The sequence below is a fragment of the Cucurbita maxima genome, unplaced genomic scaffold, assembly GCF_002738345.1.
Source record: "Cucurbita maxima cultivar Rimu unplaced genomic scaffold, Cmax_1.0 Cma_Scf00091, whole genome shotgun sequence".
In the NCBI taxonomy this organism is placed as follows: domain Eukaryota; kingdom Viridiplantae; phylum Streptophyta; class Magnoliopsida; order Cucurbitales; family Cucurbitaceae; genus Cucurbita; species Cucurbita maxima.
In genome coordinates, this window is record NW_019272107.1 from 117,329 (window position 1) to 138,649 (window position 21,321).

Genomic DNA, 21,321 nt, shown 5'->3' on the forward strand with positions numbered 1-21,321 from the left:
GTTCTTTAAACAACGTTTGAAGCTAAAGAAGGTGAGAGAAATTGTAGGGGTATATATAGGGAAGTGTAAAAGAATGATGCGTGGAAAGCAATAGCCTCTGACCCCCCTACTTTGTTACTGCCGCACACAAAATACTTAGAATGATGCGTGGAAAGCAATAGCCTCTGACCCCCCTACTTTGTTACTGCCGCACACAAAATACTTCGGTGGTTGGAGTTAACCGCATAAACTGCAGCAGTGACAACCTCGCGGTTTACGTATAGTATGGGTACAAAAACAGGACTAGGTGTGAGCCCCGCATTCGACAGTCCACATCTACTCAAGCTGGAGTGTTTGACTCTAATAATATGAATTCCCCGGTCCTAAATCTAATTTTCAGTTCATACAAACTACAAACTAAATCGTAAAAACAAGAGGATAGGAATCAAATTTTAGATAGATATTCTCTACCTGTAAAAATATCAGCAATAGATATCTACATAAAGCAGGAATCAAATTTTAGATAGATATTCTCTACCTGTAAAAATATCAGCAATAGATATCTACATAAAGCTAGGAGTGCAAATATGGGTAGCACACAAATCTTGGGCAACGAAATACGTAAAGCGAATGACTAAATATTTCAATTCAATTTTTGTTTGTTCATAGTTCAATGAAGCTGCTTCAATGATTGCCAACGGATTTAGTATTGAGCTTCCCTTCCTTTCGTTTCCCCCCTTTTAATTTGCTCCACCAATTCATGTTAATACGCATTATTTTGCTTGAATATTTAGGAAGTTTTAGATATGAGACACTAAAAGACGTCTACAAACATCCCCAGTTTGATACCCATTGTAATTAAACCACCGTAAACAAAATGAGTCATACGAGGAACAGGGATTGGTTATACGAGGATGTTGGAGAGGGAGATAGATGAGGCAATGGGGGTTATGTTTTTCACATGTTTTCTTCGACTTGGTTATGTTTTTCACGTTTTCCAATTCTAAAATGCTTTAGTTCTTCATTACTGTTGTTATTAGTTTATGTTATATTGGTTGTGACAGAGCACACAAACTAGAACTGAAGGCCCAATGGGTAAATGGGGAAAGTTTTGATGTTCTAAATAAACAGCGCATGGAGTATTAAAAATGTTGCATTTGAAATATTAATAGCAACAAATGCATGAAAGAGATGAAATTTCCCTTTTTGCAAAATTTTACAAAAGATTCTTCATTGCCTCTCATGTCTTGCGCTTCGAAAATAAGTAATTTCCATGGCTCCCAACACTCCACGCCCTTCTCCCTCCTCTTAATCAAACACTCTCTACACAATCATTTTGGCATTATCTCCAACATTACACTCTTTTCTCCTCCTGCACTTCACGTGGTTTGGAGTGTGTCATTCACTCCCGAACCCTAAACTACCTATTTTTCATGTGCCTATGCATCGTTTTTAATCTACTTTCAACTGTTCCGTTACGACTGTTTTATTCAATTTAACATATATTCAAATACTAATCATAATAGAGAAGTATCTCGATGCACGTGAGTATACAATATGTATTAGGTATCCTTCGGTTATAATTATGACGTGTGTATGATGCAATGTGTATCTTTGTTCAGTTCATACATAGCATAATCCTTTCGTGTTATTACATAAGGTAGTGTGTATAATATAGTACCCTACTTTCATAGCATACCTCAATTGTTAATGGCATAATGTGTCATGTATAGTAACATAATGACCGTATCTTGTTCTGGTCAAACAATTTTTCTATACGGAAGAGAATGTATTTGTTCTTCACTGTTTTCTTATTCAACTCTCTGTAATTGACGCAAAAAACGCATCGATCCATCCTTCTTTACAAATAACATAGGTGCAGCCCAAGAGACATGTTGAGATGAATGAAACTCTTTTCCAAAAAGTCTTGTAATTGTATCTTAAGTTTCTTCAACTCTTCTTGTACCATACGATACGAAGCCTTGAAAATAAGATTGATACCCGGTTCAAGCTCTATGCAAAAATCTATTGCTGAGGATGGAGTACTCCTAGTAAATCCTCTGGAACACATCAGAAAACTCGTTCACCGCTAACACTGGTGATAGAGATTTTCTTCCTTCCTTGTGCCCACGACGCTGGCTAATATACCCCAAGCTCTCTGCTGAATCAACCTCTTCACTTTCATCATACACACTACTTTTGGGGTAACTCCCGCACATGTACCCTTGAACTTAAAGCTGTTTTGTGACAATGTTAAAAAAAACACCACTTCTTTTATGTAATAGTATATGCAGACATGATTCTCAGCCTAACCAATCTATCTCGAGTATTACATAAAAACTAATCATGTCTATCATTACCAGCATTTCATTTAGGACTTGCCCGGAGACAGATACTTGGCCACCCTTCACACTATCCCTAGAAATTAAGTCTACCCTTGTCGTGGTACTAAAAAACAATACATGTAATAAAGGCTCTATCTGAATCTTGCATGACTAACAAATGGAACAGATATAAAGGACGGCATAGACCCCAAATCAAATAAAGTTAGGGCAAGATACCAAAGGGCATATAAGGTACCTATCACCACTATGTTGGCGTTTCCGTCATCCCTACTAGTGGAGGCATAATCCCGTGTCTTGCTTTACCTGAAAAGTAAGAGCAGCTTGTGGTTTGAATATTTTAAGACATACTCAGTTAGTGACCCCACCACTGGAGTTAGGAAATGCAATCATATGTAGTCATGTTTGGACCTATCATTAAACATCATTTCACGACCTTGATCTAAGCTTCGATTCCGGGTAGCACTGGATGTGTAGTAATTTTCTACTCAGACCCACATACGCACATATAAACCCTCAGGTGAGCTCGTACATACGCATATGTGGGAGAAATAGAAACCATATTGGGTTGAGGTTGTTGGGAGGAGGGTTAAGAGGTTTTGTAGGAATAGTTGGAGCCATTTAACTCTACCTATACAGTGTACCTATTGTACTATTAGATACATATACGCTGGGCTACTCTTGTTATTTTCTTTTTAATTAATTCAATTTAGCTCAAGTTGAATTTTTTCCTTTCCCAGTTTTTTTTAATTAATTCAATATTACAATACTGGCTGATTGGGATGTGATACAGAAGGACAGGATGATCCATATTTATGTTCAAGCACAAACCGAATCAAGAAAGAAATACCCTGATGGAATAATCACGTGATTCTTTATACAATAAGGAGAGCGAGCTGGGTTTATTTGATTTCCAGTCAAACACCATCCATATAATTGAACTGTTTTTCAAATCCCAGTTTTAAGAAATAATATCTCAATATGCCACAACATACACACAGCCCCAACAAAATTCAATATAAAAGATCGATGTCAACACAGATCATCGTCGTCGTCGTCGTCATAATCATACACCAAGTCCAAGTCCAGAAAATGGAACTCAAAAATAACACATTATAAATCTCCAAAATTCTGCGCATTTTTAAGAAATCAAACACAACCATTCAACACCACCCGGCTTCTGTTATACAGAAAAGAATTCTCAAAAGCCAAAAAGCCAAAAAAGAAAAAGGATTTCACCGTTGGGAGAAGTACATGTTCTTCATATTGCACAGTAGGAGTTTTGGCACTTCTTTAAATTGGTTTGATCTTGAAGTGGAGTGAAATAAGAGAAAATACAAAGCATTTCAGATCCTACAGCCAAAGAAACACAAGTATGATTAAGCTGGACAGTGTTGAGAGTATAAAGGATTCAATATAATATTCAAGAATCTAGAGACAAAAACGACCAAAGGGGCAGATAAAAAGCTTCCATGTAAAAATAATCGACATCGAAAATTAAGCCTTACCTGAACAAGATAATAGAATATCCGCAAACCTTCAGGATCCTTGCTGCTCTGCACATCAACAAGAGATCCAATCTTAGACGTGGTGAAGGAGATGTGTTCATTTCCCATCACAATCTCAAGCTCCTGTCGTCCAACTCGATCTGGTTCTGGCCAATTATTATCGTCTTCCTTCATAATCTGAACGCAGGCAATATAGAGAGGTAATTAAGTTCAAAACACGATAAAAATGAAGCATTTAGAGGCAAGTGACAAGCAGACTATCTCAAAACATTCTTCATCAAATACATCAACAAGAAAGGAAATACAAGAGTAACAAAGAAATCACATCTCAAACTTATCAGGACTGTGCCATTGTATTCAGAAAGTGAGGAATAAAATAATTGATGTTCAAAATCCAAATGGTAAAATAATCTCTTTCTCTTCAGTATAGCACCAAACAAGGGGATAATAGATCAGATCTATGAGGAACCAGAAATTTTTTTAACAAATATAATGAGGTAAAATTCTTTTGAGATGATCTCGAGGCTCTTTCTAACTATAGTGCAAGATGTAGTGCATTGGTCGTGACTTCATTATTACTAGATGGAGAACAAGAGATTTTCAAATGGAAAAAATACCTACAAAATAGGCTTAGAGGCTTAGATTCAATAGGTTTATCGATGACCTTTCTTTGATTGATCAACCTTCGTCAAATGGAGATTTCAGTTGGTCAAACAACATAGATCAATTGATTTTTCATTAACCCCGAATAGAAAAATAGAAAATTGGAATATCGAATTTCATCTTTCAAGATTTAAATGATTGCCTCACATCACTGTGGATTGTTTCCAATCTGTTGAAAACAAGAAATTTGAAATGGGAGCCTATGCCTTCTAATTTTGAAAAATATAGGCTACAAATCAATGATTGTCACAATCAAATATCTTTAGTAATCTCTCCTATCTAAAATCTTATTTAATTAGCTGTCCTAATGCTCGATGATAATGAGCAAAGGGTATCTCTCTCAGCTTTGGAGCACTTTTGTTTTGTTTTGTTTTTTGGTTTTTTTTTTTTTTCTTTTGAGTGCCATGGCTTTTTTGAGGAAGGAAGCAAAGCTGCACTTAATAGTTTTGGCCTTGAAAATTTTCCAGCCAGGATGGCTGCTGAAGTGAAATCTTGAAGAAATCTTGGAGAAACATCAAAGAGAATGTTCTAATGGCATGCCAGGACCTTTCTGATCTTTTGTAATGGAAAGTTGAGAGGTTTTAAATTAAAGTTTCAAGACATCTGAAGTAAGGTGACCCCTTTTCCTTCCTCTTTGCCTAAGAGGTGGATACTTTAAATAGTTCACTTGACAAAGGCTCCCAAGATGATAGCATCTAAAGATTTTTTGTTGGTAATGACATTGTTCAGATCATTTATCTTTGACTTGTGAATGACATGCTCCGTTTTCAAGCAACAATGCTATCATGCTCAACAATCTCATTAAGTTTAACTTTCTTTTCGGCACGAAGGTTAACTTAGAAAAATTAATCATTATCCATCTTAAAATCAATAAGAAACTTTCTTTTCGGCACGAAGGTTAACTTAGAAAAATTAATCATTATCCATCTTAAAATCAATAAGAAACTTGTGAAAAATCAATCCAAACATGGAGACGCAGCAACAAAACATTAACCTGGAAATATCAACTTAGGAAACCAGTGAAAGAAAGTAGCTGCCATTCTAATTAAAGAAGCTTCTTACTGCATAATTGTGGTAACTTGCCTTGCAAATGTTGTGTTGTGCCATTCTAATTAAAGAAGCTTCTTACTGCATAATTGTGGTAACTTGCCTTGCAAATGTTGTGTTGTCTGTTGTCCAATATACTACACTATCTAATTTTTTAAATTCTTCCAAAGGTGGTCAAAAGAAAGGAAATCTTGATTTGCAATTTCTGATGAAAAGGAACTCAACATGATGGTGGCTGCAACCTTTTAAATTGGGATTATCTCTTTGCCTTAGATGAAAATTGGGTGAAAAGAGTAACAAGAAAAAGGTGAGGAATCAGTGAATAGTATTTGAAGCAATACAAAGAAGAATTTGCCCTACTTGATATGTACCATGGAGGAAAATCATAAATAGGAAATGCACCAAGTACCCCAGTGGTTGGATGATGCGACCTGTAAGTGCTTCAAGCTCTAGAAGCCCTTGGCTCGCAATTTCTAAACATTCATTATAGGTGCAAAAAATGGATTGCTTCAAGCTCTAGAAGCCCTTGGCTCGCAATTTCTAAACATTCATTATAGGTGCAAAAAATGGATAAATTTTTTGATGATAAAGACAATAGAATCATTTTTCTGGAGGTTCCTTAGCTCCATGATATTTCTCTAGAAGTTGGAGTGAAGTTGCTGATTGCAATGGCTTCTTTATTAATCTATGTTGATCTGAGGAATGCTGACCTTAGAATCCTAGGCTTAGAAGAAAACGGCTTCTTTATTAATCTATGTTGATCTGAGGAATGCTGACCTTAGAATCCTAGGCTTAGAAGAAAACCAAATGACTTGAGAGTAATCTAAACCAATGACTTTGAGACTATTGAGTGGGTATCACTGTCGCTTTATCTCCAAGAGGTTGCCTCAACAAACCGTCCTGTAAGTGCTTCAAGTTCTAGAAGATATTGGCCCTCAATAGATAAATGTTCTTTACAGGTTAAAAAATGGATAAATGTATTGATGGTAAAGACGATAGAATTTTTTTTGGGGAGGATACTTAGCTCCTATTTCCCCAAGAGTTGGAGTGAAGTGGTTGATTCCAATGGGTTCTTTAGTAATCTACGTTGATCAGAGGAATGCTGACCTTAGAATCCTAGGTTCAGAAGAAAACCAAACCTTTAGTAATCTACGTTGATCAGAGGAATGCTGACCTTAGAATCCTAGGTTCAGAAGAAAACCAAACTACCATGAGACTATTCTAAACCACAATGACAATAAGACTATTCTAAACCCCAATGACTATGAGACTATTCTAAACCCCAATGACTTTGAGACTATTGAATGGTAACATTCTGTCTCCAAGAGGTTGCCAGACTATTCTAAACCCCAATGACTTTGAGACTATTGAATGGTAACATTCTGTCTCCAAGAGGTTGCCGTCAACCAACATTCTGTCTCTAAAATGTCAGCTTCAGATAGCACTGGGCAGGCTATAGAGGTGGATTTACCCCCTTGATGCTAAAGTAGTCAAAGCTATCTGGAAAGCAAAAGGTCCTAAAAGGGTAAGGTTTTCACTTCGGGTGCTTGCACAGAACCAGTAAGTACCTACACGACAACAAACTTTGAAAAAGAATAAAAAATGAAAAATAAAAGAAGAAGAAGAAGAAGAAGGTTGCCAAACTACTTTTTACCCCCTGGCTTAGTTAATGTTCTCTTTGTCGAAACTCTTCACTTATTCACAGTTCCTTCGCAGACAAGTGTTGAGAATACTTCTTAATTAATCCAACATTCCAAAACAATAATAGTGACAGAGGTCTTACTCATCTTCTTTGGGGTCATCACCATTCAAATGGCAAGCCAGAGTTATTTGGTCAAGTACTAATAAGACTATACTTCATGCAAGTTTTGTTTTCAATTAAAAATTATAGTAATAGCCTCGAAGATCAGTTACAAGATATAAACATAGAATAGAACAGGTAAATTCCACCATCACGCGTGAATTTGTTCCTGTTCAAATACGGACTTCCTGCTTGAAAACTACCATTGAAGCCACTCCTAATGAACATCTAAAATATGTATTTTTAGCAGAATATCATTCCAAAAATGTTAGGATCCAAAGCATGAAGGTGCCATATTTTAGAACAAATCAGGAATTCCTAAATAAGACATACAACTCGATTTTGATTTTCCGTCATTCCGAATCAGATCAATGAAGTGGTACATTAAGGAAAAAAACCCCTACACATCCACATTATATAAGAAAAGTAAAGATGCAGCTATCCAGGTTGAATACTTTCAAAAGTCCAGCAAACCATTTAAACTTTTTCTTGAAGGGATGATTTTTTTTATAATAAAAATCCCAGGGATAAGGAAATGTATTTCGAAGGTAAACGAGAAAACAGTAACAAAACCCAATTGAAGAATCGAAAAAATAAATAAATAAAAAAGACAGAAAACGGCGATGCAAGAAGAAACCCTAGAGAGATAGAAGGAAAGAACATCGACAGTAAGATCCTGACCTCGCTGTCGGAGATGATTCGACGGCACTCCCGGAGGACAGCAGGGGTGAGGTAGACTTCCTTGCGAATCATGGTGTCGTTCTTGTAGTTGGAATTGTTAGCGTAGCGAAGCTTGCCATCGGGTCGGAATTCGAACTCCAAGAATTCGTGTCCAAATTTGCCTTTGTGCCCCACATAATATCTCAAGTAAAACTCTCCATTCTCCAAATCCTCGCCCGACATTGCACTCGCCTTGCACCGTTCTTCCTTCCTCTCCCGCCGGCTCTGCGACTAAAAATTCTGGAGACGTGAAGAGCTCAACCTTAGGATTTGAAGAAGTCGATCGGGAAGAGCCCCTAAGTTGTCTTTGACTTCGGTCGGCCCATCAACCCAGCTACGCATTACTGGGCTTCTTTCTTGCAAGAGTTTATATTTAGGAACTGGACCGCATGCCGAAAATAAAAACTAGTAATTTTATTTTTTTTATTTTTATTTTTTTAATTTGAATTGGATTAAATTTCTCAAAAACTAAAAAAAAATTCGATGTGACATTTTTTGGTCGGGTAACCTAACCAATCCGATTATCTCAAAATAGGGTTAATAACAGATGTTACTGATGCGTTATGACTTGCTGTAGAATTTTTTTTAATATAATTTTTTAAAAAAATCAACCTAACCTAAACCTCTTTCAAATTTTTCCGATCATAAATCCAACTAAACATATAATTATTTTAAGTTTGTTCAAACCATTTTTTCAATTTAACCCAACTAAACTCGATAAAAATGTCTGTTTTTATGTTGGCATAAGGTAATTGGTAAGTTTGAGTGAGATTTTAGGTAGTTTTAGTTCTAGTAGAAAGAATGAAATATAATATAAAAATTTAATTTATATGAGAATATGAAACACGGGAAGAAAAGAGATCATAAGACGAACACCTCTTTTACACCATAAGTGAGGTGAGTTGGTGTGTTCTTATGGAACTCTTGGGTGAATATAAGCAACATGAATCCAACCAAATAGATAACAAAAACTAACAGGGATCACAAATTATTGAAGAAAGAAAGGCAAGCACTGCATCTTCCCAAGCCGCTCACGCTCATAGAACAAACAGGGCGGTGAAGCAGGCAATGGAAGCCCCAAAGATCAACTGGTTGAGACTGATAAAACCAGAGGAGCCTGCGCTTGGAGACGGAGGCGACGGGGGGGTGTCAGCCGGTGGGGTGTCAGCCGGTGGGGTGTTAGCCGGTGGGGTGGTCCCCGGTGGGGTTGGGGTGGCGTTGGCAGCCACAACATTGATCTGAAGCTTCATGCCGCTGGAACAGTGACCCAGTGTTGGACAGAGGAAGTACCTTGGCCCTGTCGCAGACAGAGGAATCGACGTGCTTCCGCCAGTGTGAGATCTAATCACCGAGGTCGACGAACACGCCTTGTAGCTCGCCTCATTCACCTCCGCCACTGAGTGACTCCCACCATAATTGAACACTGCAATTTTCACAAACGTTAAACAAAACCCAAATCCAATTACGCCACAATTTCCATTCTATTCATAATTCAAATAATTACCCAACGAGTCGCCAACTTTGAAGACTTGCCCTGCAGCCCAGGTACCATAATCAAACCCCTGATTCCACCCAGAATCGCCGCCAACAACGATATCAGCACCATAAACCGCACGCACAGCGACAAGAAAAACAAAAACAACCGCCACTTTCATCACCATTTTCACAGCCTACTTCGACGTTACAGAAACAGAGACAATCAGAGCTTTGAAACAACGACGACGCTGATATCGAGTGTTTATATAGAATAAAGCTTAAAAATTTTCAAAATTCTTTTTCCTCTGCTTCTGGGTAAAGTCAATAAAGTCTGTAACTAAAAAAGAAAGAATAACAGAAAGTGTCATGATTTGACATGGAGTGTTCTTGGTTGTATTTTCCTTACTATTCCACCTAATGCATTTGCCATTTGAGCAGGACATAATTTCGTGGCGGCGACCATATGGATATTATATCCAATAATAACTCAGTGGCTGCTAACTTTTGTTAAATTAAGAGGACCAATATTTGTTTATTTGGGAGATAAGAATAAGTAGACGACTAGAATGATCTAAGATGCTTCATATTCTAATGGCTCCCACCTAACACATGATAATGGAAGGGTTAGTTAGCTTAGGGAATGCTATTATTGACCCATGTGGGATTGGTTTGGTTTGCTTTATGCTTTGGGTCAATAGATTATATTATATGTATGGGAGGTTAGGTAGAGATAGAGAAGTTCAATTTGAACTGTAGGAATGGATGGATGTAGTTGGTGTAGAACTTATAAATTATATTTAAACTCATACATGATATTTATATGTTTTATATTTATACTCGGAAATGTTATTTGATCGTTAGATATTTTAGTTTATGGATATAGTAACCCGTGTTATTGAATAATTTAATATGATATAGACTATCCTTTAATGTTTAGGTAACTAAATTGAACACGTAAAATGATGAAAATTTATGTGAAATATAGTGAAAGTAATGTAAATGCGATGAAACATAGATGGAATTAATGTGTTGAAACGAGTGCTCAGATATAAACTTTTTATCATATGATATGTTAGCTCAAGTATAAATGCAACCGTTCAAATCCAATACGAATAGATATTGTTCACTTTGGTTCATTATGTATTCCTGTCAGTCTCACGATTTTAAAACGGTCTATTAGAGATAGATTTTCATACCCTTATAAGGAATGTTTTGTTCCCCTCTCCAACTGATGTGTCATCTCACAATCCACCCCGTTAGAAATTTAGCGTCCTCCCTGACACACTGCCTGGAGTTTGGCTTTGATATCATTTGTAATAGCTCAAGCGCACCGCTATCGGATATTGTCCCCTATTGTCTCAACCACAACTTGTTCAATGTACTCCTACTAACATGTATACAAAATATATAATGCAATTCTCACCTACACAAAATATGTGAACTTTTCAAATTTGTTTCATTCATCCTAAAAATACCAACGGCTTTCACACATGTTATAAGCAAAATATCCGAGCATAGTCGTGTATTCTTTCAATGTGCTTATAGCAACAAAGATCTTCTAAATTGTCCCTTTGATACAGTATCAAAAGACAAAAAAAATGTTATAGATGTCTGCGAGAATAAGTCATTTTCAAACAAGATCACATGCTATAAGCAAAAAGATCCGAGCATAAGTCTTTTCTTCTTAAGTTTCTTAGCCCTCTCCCCTCTCAATATAGTGTATTCTCTAGTTAAGTCGTTTTCAAACAACTTTAACATATGCGATCAAAAAAATATCTCAACAATCAACTATGTGTTCAATGTGCCCATAGTAATAAAAAAATCACTTAAAAACGTCTATCTTACGAAGAACGGATATGTTATAAAATAAATTTTCAAAAAATGTTCGTCTCAACAAAAACAAGACATTTTTAAACACCTTCTAAGTGTTCTTATATTTGTTCAATATGCTTACCGAACCAAGAAATTACTTACATCCAATAAGATTTTTATTTTAATATATTCCCAAAAAAAAAAAAAAAAAAAAAATCCCAACCCCAATTTAGCACTCTCTTGAGTGAAATCCTTTTCAAACAACTTTCACGTGTGTTATACATAAAATATTGCAACACAGTGCTCATAGCAACTAGAAATCACTTAAATTGTCCATTTCACGTTATTTATAGACAGAAAATGTAACGACCCTAAATTTTCACATACTCGGAGTCGTTACAACTGTCTCATGCTCATTTATAATGCGGAAATATAACTCTTACATGAACATCATTTATAACGCAAACTTCGAAAAACGTTTAAAACAACTTCTTCTCTGGAAAGCACAGTCATGGTCTTACGTGTTTAAATACGAAATACTACAACTTAGAGAAAATATATAAAAAAATACAAAATAATTTAAAATAATGAAGTGAAAAACAATATATTCTAACTTAAGACTAGAAATTTAAATATTAGTCTACCCTGTGCACGTGCCACAGTCTTTGCTTGCAATGTCGCCGTCCTCCGTACAAGTGTGTCTTGCCTTTAACTGAAAAATAATGTGGCACACCGCTTGAGTATTTCAAAGAATACTCCGTAAGTGGCCCCACTATACGGGGCCATGCAAATGCAAACACATGTCATCATGATTTAGGGACCTATCTCTAATCATCTTAAGGGTGGCCTCCAGTCTCGGATAAATTGGATGTGTAGTACTTCCTTACACACGATTCACATGTGCGAGTGTGAATCCCCAGGGCGCTCGCACACCCCTTGGACCCTCTGGTTAAGCTAATCTGTAGCGATGTCCGGAGGTCAGCAGAACCCCATAGTGTAATGTGTCTTATGAACACCCTCATCTGTGCGCATTCGCACTCATCATCATATTGTGTGCGTCCGCACTCATCATCTCCAGGGGAAGTAGCCCTATGCTTATGAACATACAATATGCATGAGGTCACTCTAAATCCATCATAATGTCTCTTCTGACACAACCCTCTAGTCTCATCTCTTTGTTATTCTAGGTAACACATACTCGTGGATATTTATATTAATATCATTTTCATGCTCTTGGGGTTGTGTCCTATGTCGATCTAACAACATGATACAATATGACACTCATCATCATATAGCATGTTCAATATGGAAAACATCATCATATTAAGGTAAACGTCACGCAATCATCATACTCATCATATTGTCATAAAGTGCATCAAGCATATCAAATACGTCATTCATCGAAATATATATACTACGCACATCGAGCATCATAACTCATACATCATCGTAACTCATATATCATCGATTACGACGAAAGCCTAGATTGGAGATAGCTTGATGGGAGGAGCATGTCAATAGCTTAGATAGCTCCAGACAATAGTTCAAATGATCCCCGAAAATTTTTATGGCGTCAAAACAGCCCACGACGTAGTCAAGCCTGAAATGGCAAACAAATACAGAGAAATATTGAAGTTGGCTAAGGTTTGAATCCTATATAAGAACAAACTCTAGCTTCCTTATAAATTCTGCCAGCCCTACAAAAGTAGCCCTTACTTGGGGCACAATGACTATCTTTAGAGCATAAACACAATCCTTCCAAGGCACACCCATCTTTATCTATGCTCACAGTTCCTTCCACTCCAAGAATTTGATTGGTCCATTCATTTGAGAACAGCCCATACGGATCATATTCATTCTTAATCTTCAAGAACCCTTCTCTATTTCTGTACTTCCCAATCGCTTCAAGAAATGCAATGTTCCTGTTCTTCCCCCAATGCGGAATACCTCCATATTTGAACAACGCCATTTGTTCCACCTCTTCAAGCACGTCTTCAAAAAGCCTTGGACTCATTGGGTCTTTGCTCCTATAATATGTGAAGTCAAAGTTGATGCCATCTTCTTCCTTCCCCAAGTAGGCTGTGGAGGCTTTGACATAGCGCATCAATATGCCATTGTAGAGCTCAAGGCCACAAAACGCCATGGGCTCTAACTCACCAAGCTTTCTCACGTCTTCTATGAAACCTTTCACCACTTTTAAGTCAATGCTGATACCTATTTCGTGGAAAAACTCCCCTTTTATCGATGGCTCCCAAGGGCATGCTGTGATTCTAAGATCATTGACACTGTCTAGGCAAGATCCAGAGGATTGAAGCCGATTGTTATACCCGATGACTGGATATTTGAGAAATGTGATACCTATTCAAATAATTGCATGCGGTTAATTAAGAGAATTTTGTAATGGTCTTTGGTGTGTGTTCTTACCATCGTTGGTTAATCCGTAAGCTGATAGTGAGAGCGTGTAGCAACCAAAGTATATCTCTCACACTACAAAGTGTTAGGAATAACGCCTCTCCACAATGGTATGACATTGTCCATTTTAAACATAAGCTCTCATAGTTTTGTTCGAGAGAATTGTTATTTATGAAGTCATGATCATTCCCTAAATTAGCCAATGTAGGACTTCCTCCTAACAACCCTAATACAAAGTCTCTCAACAAAGTTTCTCCTAATTGTCTATAATTAAATACAAAATTACAGTGACTCCAAAGCTTAAAACAATAATAGATGAGCCTTTATATAAACATATATAGTAATACTAATTCTCATACATGGAACAAAGAACATTAAGGCTCATATATGAATTAAGATGATTCATGTATTAAAATGGAAGATAAACCAAATAAATGAGAATTATGAACCAAATAAACAAGAGTTATGAACCAAATAAACCATAAATGAATCAAATGGTTAGGAGTTATTGGTCTAGTCAACTCCTGTTTCAAATATAGTTCTAGTCTTTAGGAATGCTATTCTTTGGACTCTTTGAGATTTTTCTGTTGATATTTTTATGTTCATCTACTTTAGGTTATTTGTGGTTTCTATATTTTTGTAAAGGATATTCAATATCAGACTTAGAATTAATAAAACAGTAGATCCAATTGTTTATGTTCTCTGCTATAACAATCTACGGCTGAACTTATCACAAATAACGATAGATGAATCAAATAAATGAGAATATGAACCGAAGAAATGAGAGTTATGAATTAAAATAAATGACATAAACGTATTTTTCATGACAACTTATAACACGTAGATTCACACTAACTTGAGGCACGAACAATGGCCAAGCCGGCTGAGGGTGTGGGACAAAATGGAATAAAATCATACAAGCCATTGCCGGATGTATTGGATGAAACGCGGGTGTCTCTGCGATACACAACTTTTCGCTGGCTTGGATACCAAGTCATGTCTGCGAACTCGTAGCTTCTACCGAAGCTAATCACTTCATCGCTCAAATCAGTGTCATCCCTTTCAAAATAGGTGATGGATCGCTTGAACATGGGCTGCAATTTCAGAGTGAACTACACACGCAATACTCATCAATTAATATTGCCAAATATATGCAGTATTCTATAGGGGTAGAAACTCTACCTAGTTACCAGAGTTTTCACAAGTTTTAATAATACCATGTTTTATATCCTTATCGTTAGATTCGAATAAAATTATTAGTAATTTGTGAACTTTGTTAAGTTTTATTAATGAATTTTTGATGATCTAAGAAGAAGAGGATCGTCACCTGTGTAATAATTCCAAGAACTCCCAATGAAACTTTGGCAGCGTTGAGGTGTTGATCGCCATCAACAAGCCTCCGAACTTTGGCGTACCCATCTTGGGCTCCTCCAGGACTCACCATTTTCATCCCCACAACGTAATCATGAACAGCACTCCCTTCGCCCCACAACGAGCTGCCATGTGCCCCCGTACTCAGCAGCCCACCAATTGTGAGGCCTCACCAATAAGGCGCATGCGGCAACGCAAGCCCAGCCGCCGCAGCCACCTCTATGATCTCCCTCACCGTCACTCCACCCTCCACGGTTATACTCATGCCCTCCCCATCTACCTTCAAAACCCAGTTCAGGAACTTGGTGCTTATCACCACCCCATCAACCCCATCCGGGCATGCCAGCTTCGGAATGCTATGATAAAATCGAGTGCCCACCTTAATTTTCCTCATGGCCCTCGTGGCCGCCGCCACCGCGGAGATCATCTCCGCCTCTGTGGTTGGGTACTTCACCTCTCCCACCAGGCAGATGTCCCGATCTGGGAAGGTGGCGTAGGCGTTTGTAATGGTGCAGTTGGCGTTTGGGGATCGGCATTTGATAGGGTCCTCCGGCGGAGTAGACTCGGACACTGACACAAGAAGAACTAAAAACAAGATGAGGGTAGTGAACCGGAAGGCATGAGACGACCGCATAGTGGTCAGTTTGGGCGGCCCCTTCTATATATAATAATGTAATTTTTGTAGGAATGATTGCATTGGTTTTGTTGGCTTGTATTCAAAATAACAAATGAATGATGCATACCTTGTGGTACAATCAATCTACATCCTAACCTACTCCACCTTGGTTTCATTATGGCATTCTTATTAACATCTATGTCGGAAGTACTTAGGTGACTTGAATAGAGAAGCCTTCGCGGTCACCATTTCGACCCCTTCTTCAAAAACTTTCTCAATTTATTTTTGTTGTAATTGGGTTTGATAATTTTTACCATTTCTTCCAAAAAAAAATTAATTTTTAATATAATCTAAAATAATTCTAATGAATCCTAAAACCTCCTATCAACTTATTTTTGTAATAATTTAAATTTTAATATTACAAAACTAAAAAAATTACAACGTTGTCTTTAGTTTAAATATTACCATGTGTGTATCTGCATGTGTGTGTGTGAGACAGAGAATTGGGCGGGACAAGGTAGGATAACTTCATCGGCCCTATTTATCTAACGGGAAAAAAATGTTGTCCACTCCCTCCCTCATTCCTCGTCTAAACGGAAAATCTCCTCCCCATTCGAGGTGGGTCCCCGTAGATAAAATGGACATCTATAATCTACGGTATGGAAATGGATAAGCCACTTCTGATCATTTCGTTCTCCATCTCGTGAAATTTCACACTTTTTTTTTTTTTTGAGATGGAGAGAAAATTCTCGAGAGAATTTGATTTTCTTTTTCAATTTGATTCCCTCGTATTTCACGATCGTGGCACTCGGAGGACTATGATTAAAAAATTTGAATAGAGTTTACTACCCGTTCAACCCTTTATTTTTTAGTTTAGGTTGTCGAGTTATTCTTTTTTTTAATTATTTTAAAAAATATTGTTCTTTTCACCATACATATTACATTAATAACCAAAATCTTATAAAATTCAAATATCAAATATTTATAAGTCACAACACATCATTTATTTCCTTATTATCTATTTATATTAATTTCTCATATTTATGAAATTAATTATTAGGTTTACTTTTCTAGGATTTATTATTATTCACAAACGTTTGGCTATTAAGAGAAGGAGAAGTCAAATCTTGATTGGTAGTGGGTACTTGCGTTGTGGTACATTTTGTTTCAAGTTGTGATATTAATTCATTTTATAGTTTGCTTTTTACTTTCATCTTTTTTAAAGTTTATGATATGAACCACGAACAAGGAATTTTCATACTTGAAGGTCCAATTACAAGGACGAGAGCTAAGAAGCTACAACAAACCTTATACAGTTATATTCAAGCTATGATGAGCTCATCAAAAGAAATTCTAGAAGACGCTGGAGACCTCCCTTATATGTTGTGCAAAGTTGAGCTTCAAGAAAGAGATGAATTAAATGCACTTTAAGTTGCATTTAATGAACTCCACTGAATTTATGAAACTAGTCCAAGGATGAGTCAATAAGCACATTTTATTAATTACATTATTTTATTATAGTTTAAATATTTGTTTGTCATATTTAAGCTAGTTTTAAATATAGGAGTTAAGGTTATATTGTAACCCACATGGGTTACTATATTCCACCATTAACTAGCCATTTTAATATGGAGGTTATGGGTATTTTTCATTTACTAGCCCATTTAATTTGGGAGTTATATCCGTAAGTTAAGGTTGTAAGGGCTATATAAAGCCTTCTTTTCTTTGATTAGACATCAGATTTTGGAATTAAGAATAGAATTTCTATTTTAGCTTTGTTGAGAGCTAAACTTTCTTTGCAAATTCTTGTGTTNTATTTATATTAATTTCTCATATTTATGAAATTAATTATTAGGTTTACTTTTCTAGGATTTATTATTACTCACAAACGTTTGGCTATTAAGAGAAGGAGAAGTCAAATCTTGATTGGTAGTGGGTACTTGTGTTGTGGTACATTTTGTTTCAAGTTGTGATATTAATTCATTTTATAGTTTGCTTTTTACTTTCATCAAACTTTTTTAAAGTTTATGATATGAACCACGACCAAAGAATTTTCATATCTGAAGGTCCAATTACAAGGACGAGAGCTAAGAAGCTACAACAAACCTTATACAGTTATATTCAAGCTATGGTGAGTTCATCAAAAGAAATTCTAGAAGACGCTGGAGACCTCCCTTATATGTTGTGCAAAGTTGAGCTTCAAAAAAGAGATGAATTAAATGCACTTTAAGTTGCATTTAATGAACTCCACTGAATTTATGAAACTAGTCCAACGATGAGTCAATAAGCACATTTTATTAATTGCATTATTTAATTATAGTTTAAATATTTGTTTGTCATATTTAAGCTAGTTTTAAATATAGGAGTTAAGGTTATATTGTAACCCACATAGATTACTATATTTCTACATTAACTAGCCAGCCATTTTAATATGGAGGTTATGGGTATTTTTCATTTACTAGCCCATTTAATTTGGAAGTTATATATCCATAGGTTAAGGTTGTAAGGGCTATATTCTTTGATTAGACATCAGATTTTGGAATTAAGAATAGAATTTCTATTTTAGCTTTGTTGAGAGCTAAACTTTCTTTGCAAATTTTTGTGTTTAGAACTTGCATGTAGAGTCATTCAAGTGGTATTCATCAAACCTCTTGTGGAGTGATTCGAATCACGAGTTTAGAAACGAGTTTTCTTTACTCTTGATCTTGATCATCAATGTAATCCGTTCCATACTTTCCCTTGGGTTGATTTTCCATATCAGTTTAACTTCAACTGTGTTTGAAAAGGTCTATGATAGCATTTTCGTAAACTATTGTATCCATTATTTGTTGGAGTACATGTTCTTGAACTTTCAAAATTAAAATGTCGAGTTTGAGAACTCATAAAATCATATATATTTGTGGCATCCGAGTAAAAGATGAATACATGAATGAATTGAGATCACATTTGAATAAGAACCATCTAAAAAATCTTTAAAAGATTGAAAAAAAAGTGAACTTTCCAAACAAAATATAATTTTAAGAAAATAATTTAAGAGATCTTTCACAAATTTAGAATAAATTATTAATACTTCTTGTTCATAGAGGGAATTCTGAGCCTATGGCAAGCAAGCCCAGTACCCAATCAAACACAGTCCTCCAGAACTCGAATTTGAGGTAATTTGTTGGTTGGGTTCGGTTCGGTTCTTGAACGAAGTAAACTCAATCACTACTGAACGAACTTGATTGAACAGTCCGGCCTCGCAGGGTACTATTGGAGAGTCTCTTGTGGCCCGCCACTTTCTCAATATCAAATGGAACTGTAAGAGAAGGTCAAGCTCCAGGTCGGAGAACCTATGGATTCTTTCTCCTTAGTCAAATCGGAGAAAAGGCATCAAGATAGGTTTTTTCCTTCTTCTTTGTGTTCGTAAACTTTAATTCATCTGAGTCTTTCCTTTCTCTTATTCTTTAATATATTTTATAAAAATAAAATTATATTTATACAAAAAAAAAAAAAAAAAATGTTTTGANCTCTTGATCTTGATCATCAAGGTAATCCGTTCCATACTTTCCCTTGGGTTGATTTTCCATATCAGTTTAACTTCAACTGTGTTTGAAAAGGTCTATGATAGCATTTTCGTAAACTATTGTATCCATTATTTGTTGTAGTACATGTTCTTAAACTTTCAAGATTAAAATGTCGAGTTTGAGAACTCATAAAATCATATATATTTGTGGTATCCGAGTAAAAGAGAAATATATGAATGAATTAAGATCACATTTGAATAAGAATCCTCTAAAAAAAAATTTTAAAAGATTGAAAAAAATGTAGACTTTCCAAACAAAATATAATTTTAAGAAAATAATTTAAGAGATCATTCACAAATTTAGAATAAATTATTAATACTTCTTGTTCATAGAGGGAATTCTGAGCCTATGGCAAGCAAGCCCAGTACCCAATCAAACACAGTCCTCCAGAACTCGAATTTGAGGTAATTTGTTGGTTGGGTTCGGTTCGGTAAATTCAATCACTACTGAACGAACTTGATTGAACAGTCCGGCCCCGCAGGGTACTATTGGAGAGTCTCTTGTGGGCCGCCACTTTCTCAATATCAAATGGAACTGTAAGAGAAGGTCAAGCTTCAGGTCGGGGAACCTAAGGAGAAAGTCTCCTTAGTTAAATCGGAGAAAAGGCATCAAGATAGGTTTTTTCTTTCTTCTTTGTGTTCGTAAACTTTAATTCATCTGAGTCTTTCCTTTCTCTTTGTCTTTAATATATTTTATAAAAATAAAATTATATTTATACAAAAAAAAAATGTTTTGAACCACGTACGCGACAACTAACTGCTGAAGGTTAAAGATGACCAACTCAGTTGGACCGACCAGCTTGGTTTAATCAAATTGGTTCTCGAATTTGGAGCATGTCAAGGATATGAACCAACGAAAAAGTAGTACCAAAATCAAGTAACATATAAGAAATTTGGAATAAGAATTTGTTGTAGTATGTGTTGGAGCATGTATTATGTGAAAGTTTAGGATTGAAATGAACTAAATTGAACGAGGAAAGTCACGTTGACTCAATGTATATTTAGTTTTGGGATTCTAATGATCCAAATTCAACATTGAACGAAATCGAAAGTATAACTAGGTGTCCATGATTAGATTATCATATTATGTCTTTGTTGATGATATGTTTACATTGTTATACAAAAACGATTAAGGGTTCACCATCTAACTGCTAATCGTGAACTCAACGATTGTCGAACGTTTGTATAACATATTTAGAATAGCTATGATGATTTGTACTCTGTGGGGACTATTAGGGGTTTGGCCCCAATGAACAAGCGTGCAATAGTAATCTCTATAATCATGAATCGATAGAATTGGAGTAGAGCCTTGAAACATGTAAACCTTATAAAACCTTATGTACATGATTAGGGGGACTCTAATAACTCTTTAATCCTGACCTTATTTAAATGAGAGGAGGAGACCACGTAGGTGGTTAATTATAGTACGACGATCAGGTCATCTCCTCCTTTATAATTTTTACGTTATGGGGCCTTCCAAGTTGTGAACCACATTTAAGAAAATTCCAACTTACATACCCAACTAAATTTTTTATTTTTAAAAAATTTAAACGCAACTTAAACACGAAAAGAAAAAAATTCAACCTAATCAAACTCTAACAATTTGGATCAGACAGTCTTAATTATTTGAGTCATCCAGTTCTATAAGCACTCCCATTAGACTGCAATTATTCTGGGCCCTCGCTCACACGAGTAGTCGTCCTCATGCCATATAGCTCACAAAAATTGATTAAAGTGCTAATATAATATATGATTGTAGTGGTTCAATAATTTGTTAAAGATGATATGGAGGAGGGTGGGTGCTTTGGCCTTGGAGACAGAACTCAAGCACATGGGTTGCCTGCCTCCTTCCATGGGGCCTCACCCTTTTTCAGCTTTCAAAACCTGCCTTTCAGTCAAACACATCATATGCACAACACTCACCTATATATTACCAATTCATTAATATCAATTTTTTTTTAAATAATTAAAAGTACTCTTATAATAAATTTCAATATCCTCAATACACA

The 21,321-nt window shown here is 36.0% G+C and overlaps 2 protein-coding genes, 2 long non-coding RNA genes and 1 pseudogene across 4 annotated transcripts; 1 reads left to right on the forward strand and 4 right to left on the reverse strand.

Moving 5' to 3' along the window:
* Window positions 1-3,317: 3,317 nt before the first annotated feature.
* Window positions 3,318-8,410, reverse strand: LOC111472883 (protein mago nashi homolog). The gene is made up of 3 exons (XM_023118480.1): window positions 8,022-8,410; window positions 3,830-4,006; window positions 3,318-3,674 (listed from the first exon to the last, which is right to left on the reverse strand). The coding sequence occupies exons 1-3, from the start codon at window positions 8,241-8,243 to the stop codon at window positions 3,615-3,617; spliced, it is 459 nt and encodes a 152-aa protein (XP_022974248.1). The 5' UTR covers window positions 8,244-8,410; the 3' UTR covers window positions 3,318-3,614.
* Window positions 6,070-6,840, reverse strand: LOC111472896. The gene is made up of 3 exons (XR_002715506.1): window positions 6,746-6,840; window positions 6,317-6,678; window positions 6,070-6,249 (listed from the first exon to the last, which is right to left on the reverse strand). It is a non-coding gene; the product is annotated as an uncharacterized LOC111472896 (long non-coding RNA).
* On the forward strand, window positions 6,799-7,948 carry LOC111472897. Its single transcript, XR_002715507.1, has 2 exons — window positions 6,799-6,867; window positions 6,935-7,948. It is a non-coding gene; the product is annotated as an uncharacterized LOC111472897 (long non-coding RNA).
* A 462-nt stretch (window positions 8,411-8,872) lies between the features above and the next one.
* Window positions 8,873-9,847, reverse strand: LOC111472881 (uclacyanin-3-like). Its single transcript, XM_023118477.1, has 2 exons — window positions 9,565-9,847; window positions 8,873-9,483 (listed from the first exon to the last, which is right to left on the reverse strand). The coding sequence occupies exons 1-2, from the start codon at window positions 9,719-9,721 to the stop codon at window positions 9,098-9,100; spliced, it is 543 nt and encodes a 180-aa protein (XP_022974245.1). The 5' UTR covers window positions 9,722-9,847; the 3' UTR covers window positions 8,873-9,097.
* A 3,139-nt stretch (window positions 9,848-12,986) lies between these two features.
* Window positions 12,987-15,880, reverse strand: LOC111472893 (annotated as a pseudogene).
* Between the last annotated feature and the right edge of the window lie 5,441 nt (window positions 15,881-21,321).

What these genes read in the sequence shown, in the direction of transcription:
- LOC111472883 (XM_023118480.1), bottom strand. Translation starts at nt 8,243, where the DNA reads ATGTCGGGCGAGGATTTGGAGAATGGAGAGTTTTACTTGAGATATTAT. An exon ending in GAATCATCTCCGACAGCGAG is followed by an intron (nt 4,007 to 8,021) that starts GTCAGGATCTTA and finishes GCCTGCGTTCAG; the next exon opens with ATTATGAAGGAAGACGATAA. An exon ending in TATTCTATTATCTTGTTCAG is followed by an intron (nt 3,675 to 3,829) that starts GTAAGGCTTAAT and finishes CTTTGGCTGTAG; the next exon opens with GATCTGAAATGCTTTGTATT.
- LOC111472881 (XM_023118477.1), bottom strand. Translation starts at nt 9,721, where the DNA reads ATGGTGATGAAAGTGGCGGTTGTTTTTGTTTTTCTTGTCGCTGTGCGT. An exon ending in CAAAGTTGGCGACTCGTTGG is followed by an intron (nt 9,484 to 9,564) that starts GTAATTATTTGA and finishes TGAAAATTGCAG; the next exon opens with TGTTCAATTATGGTGGGAGT.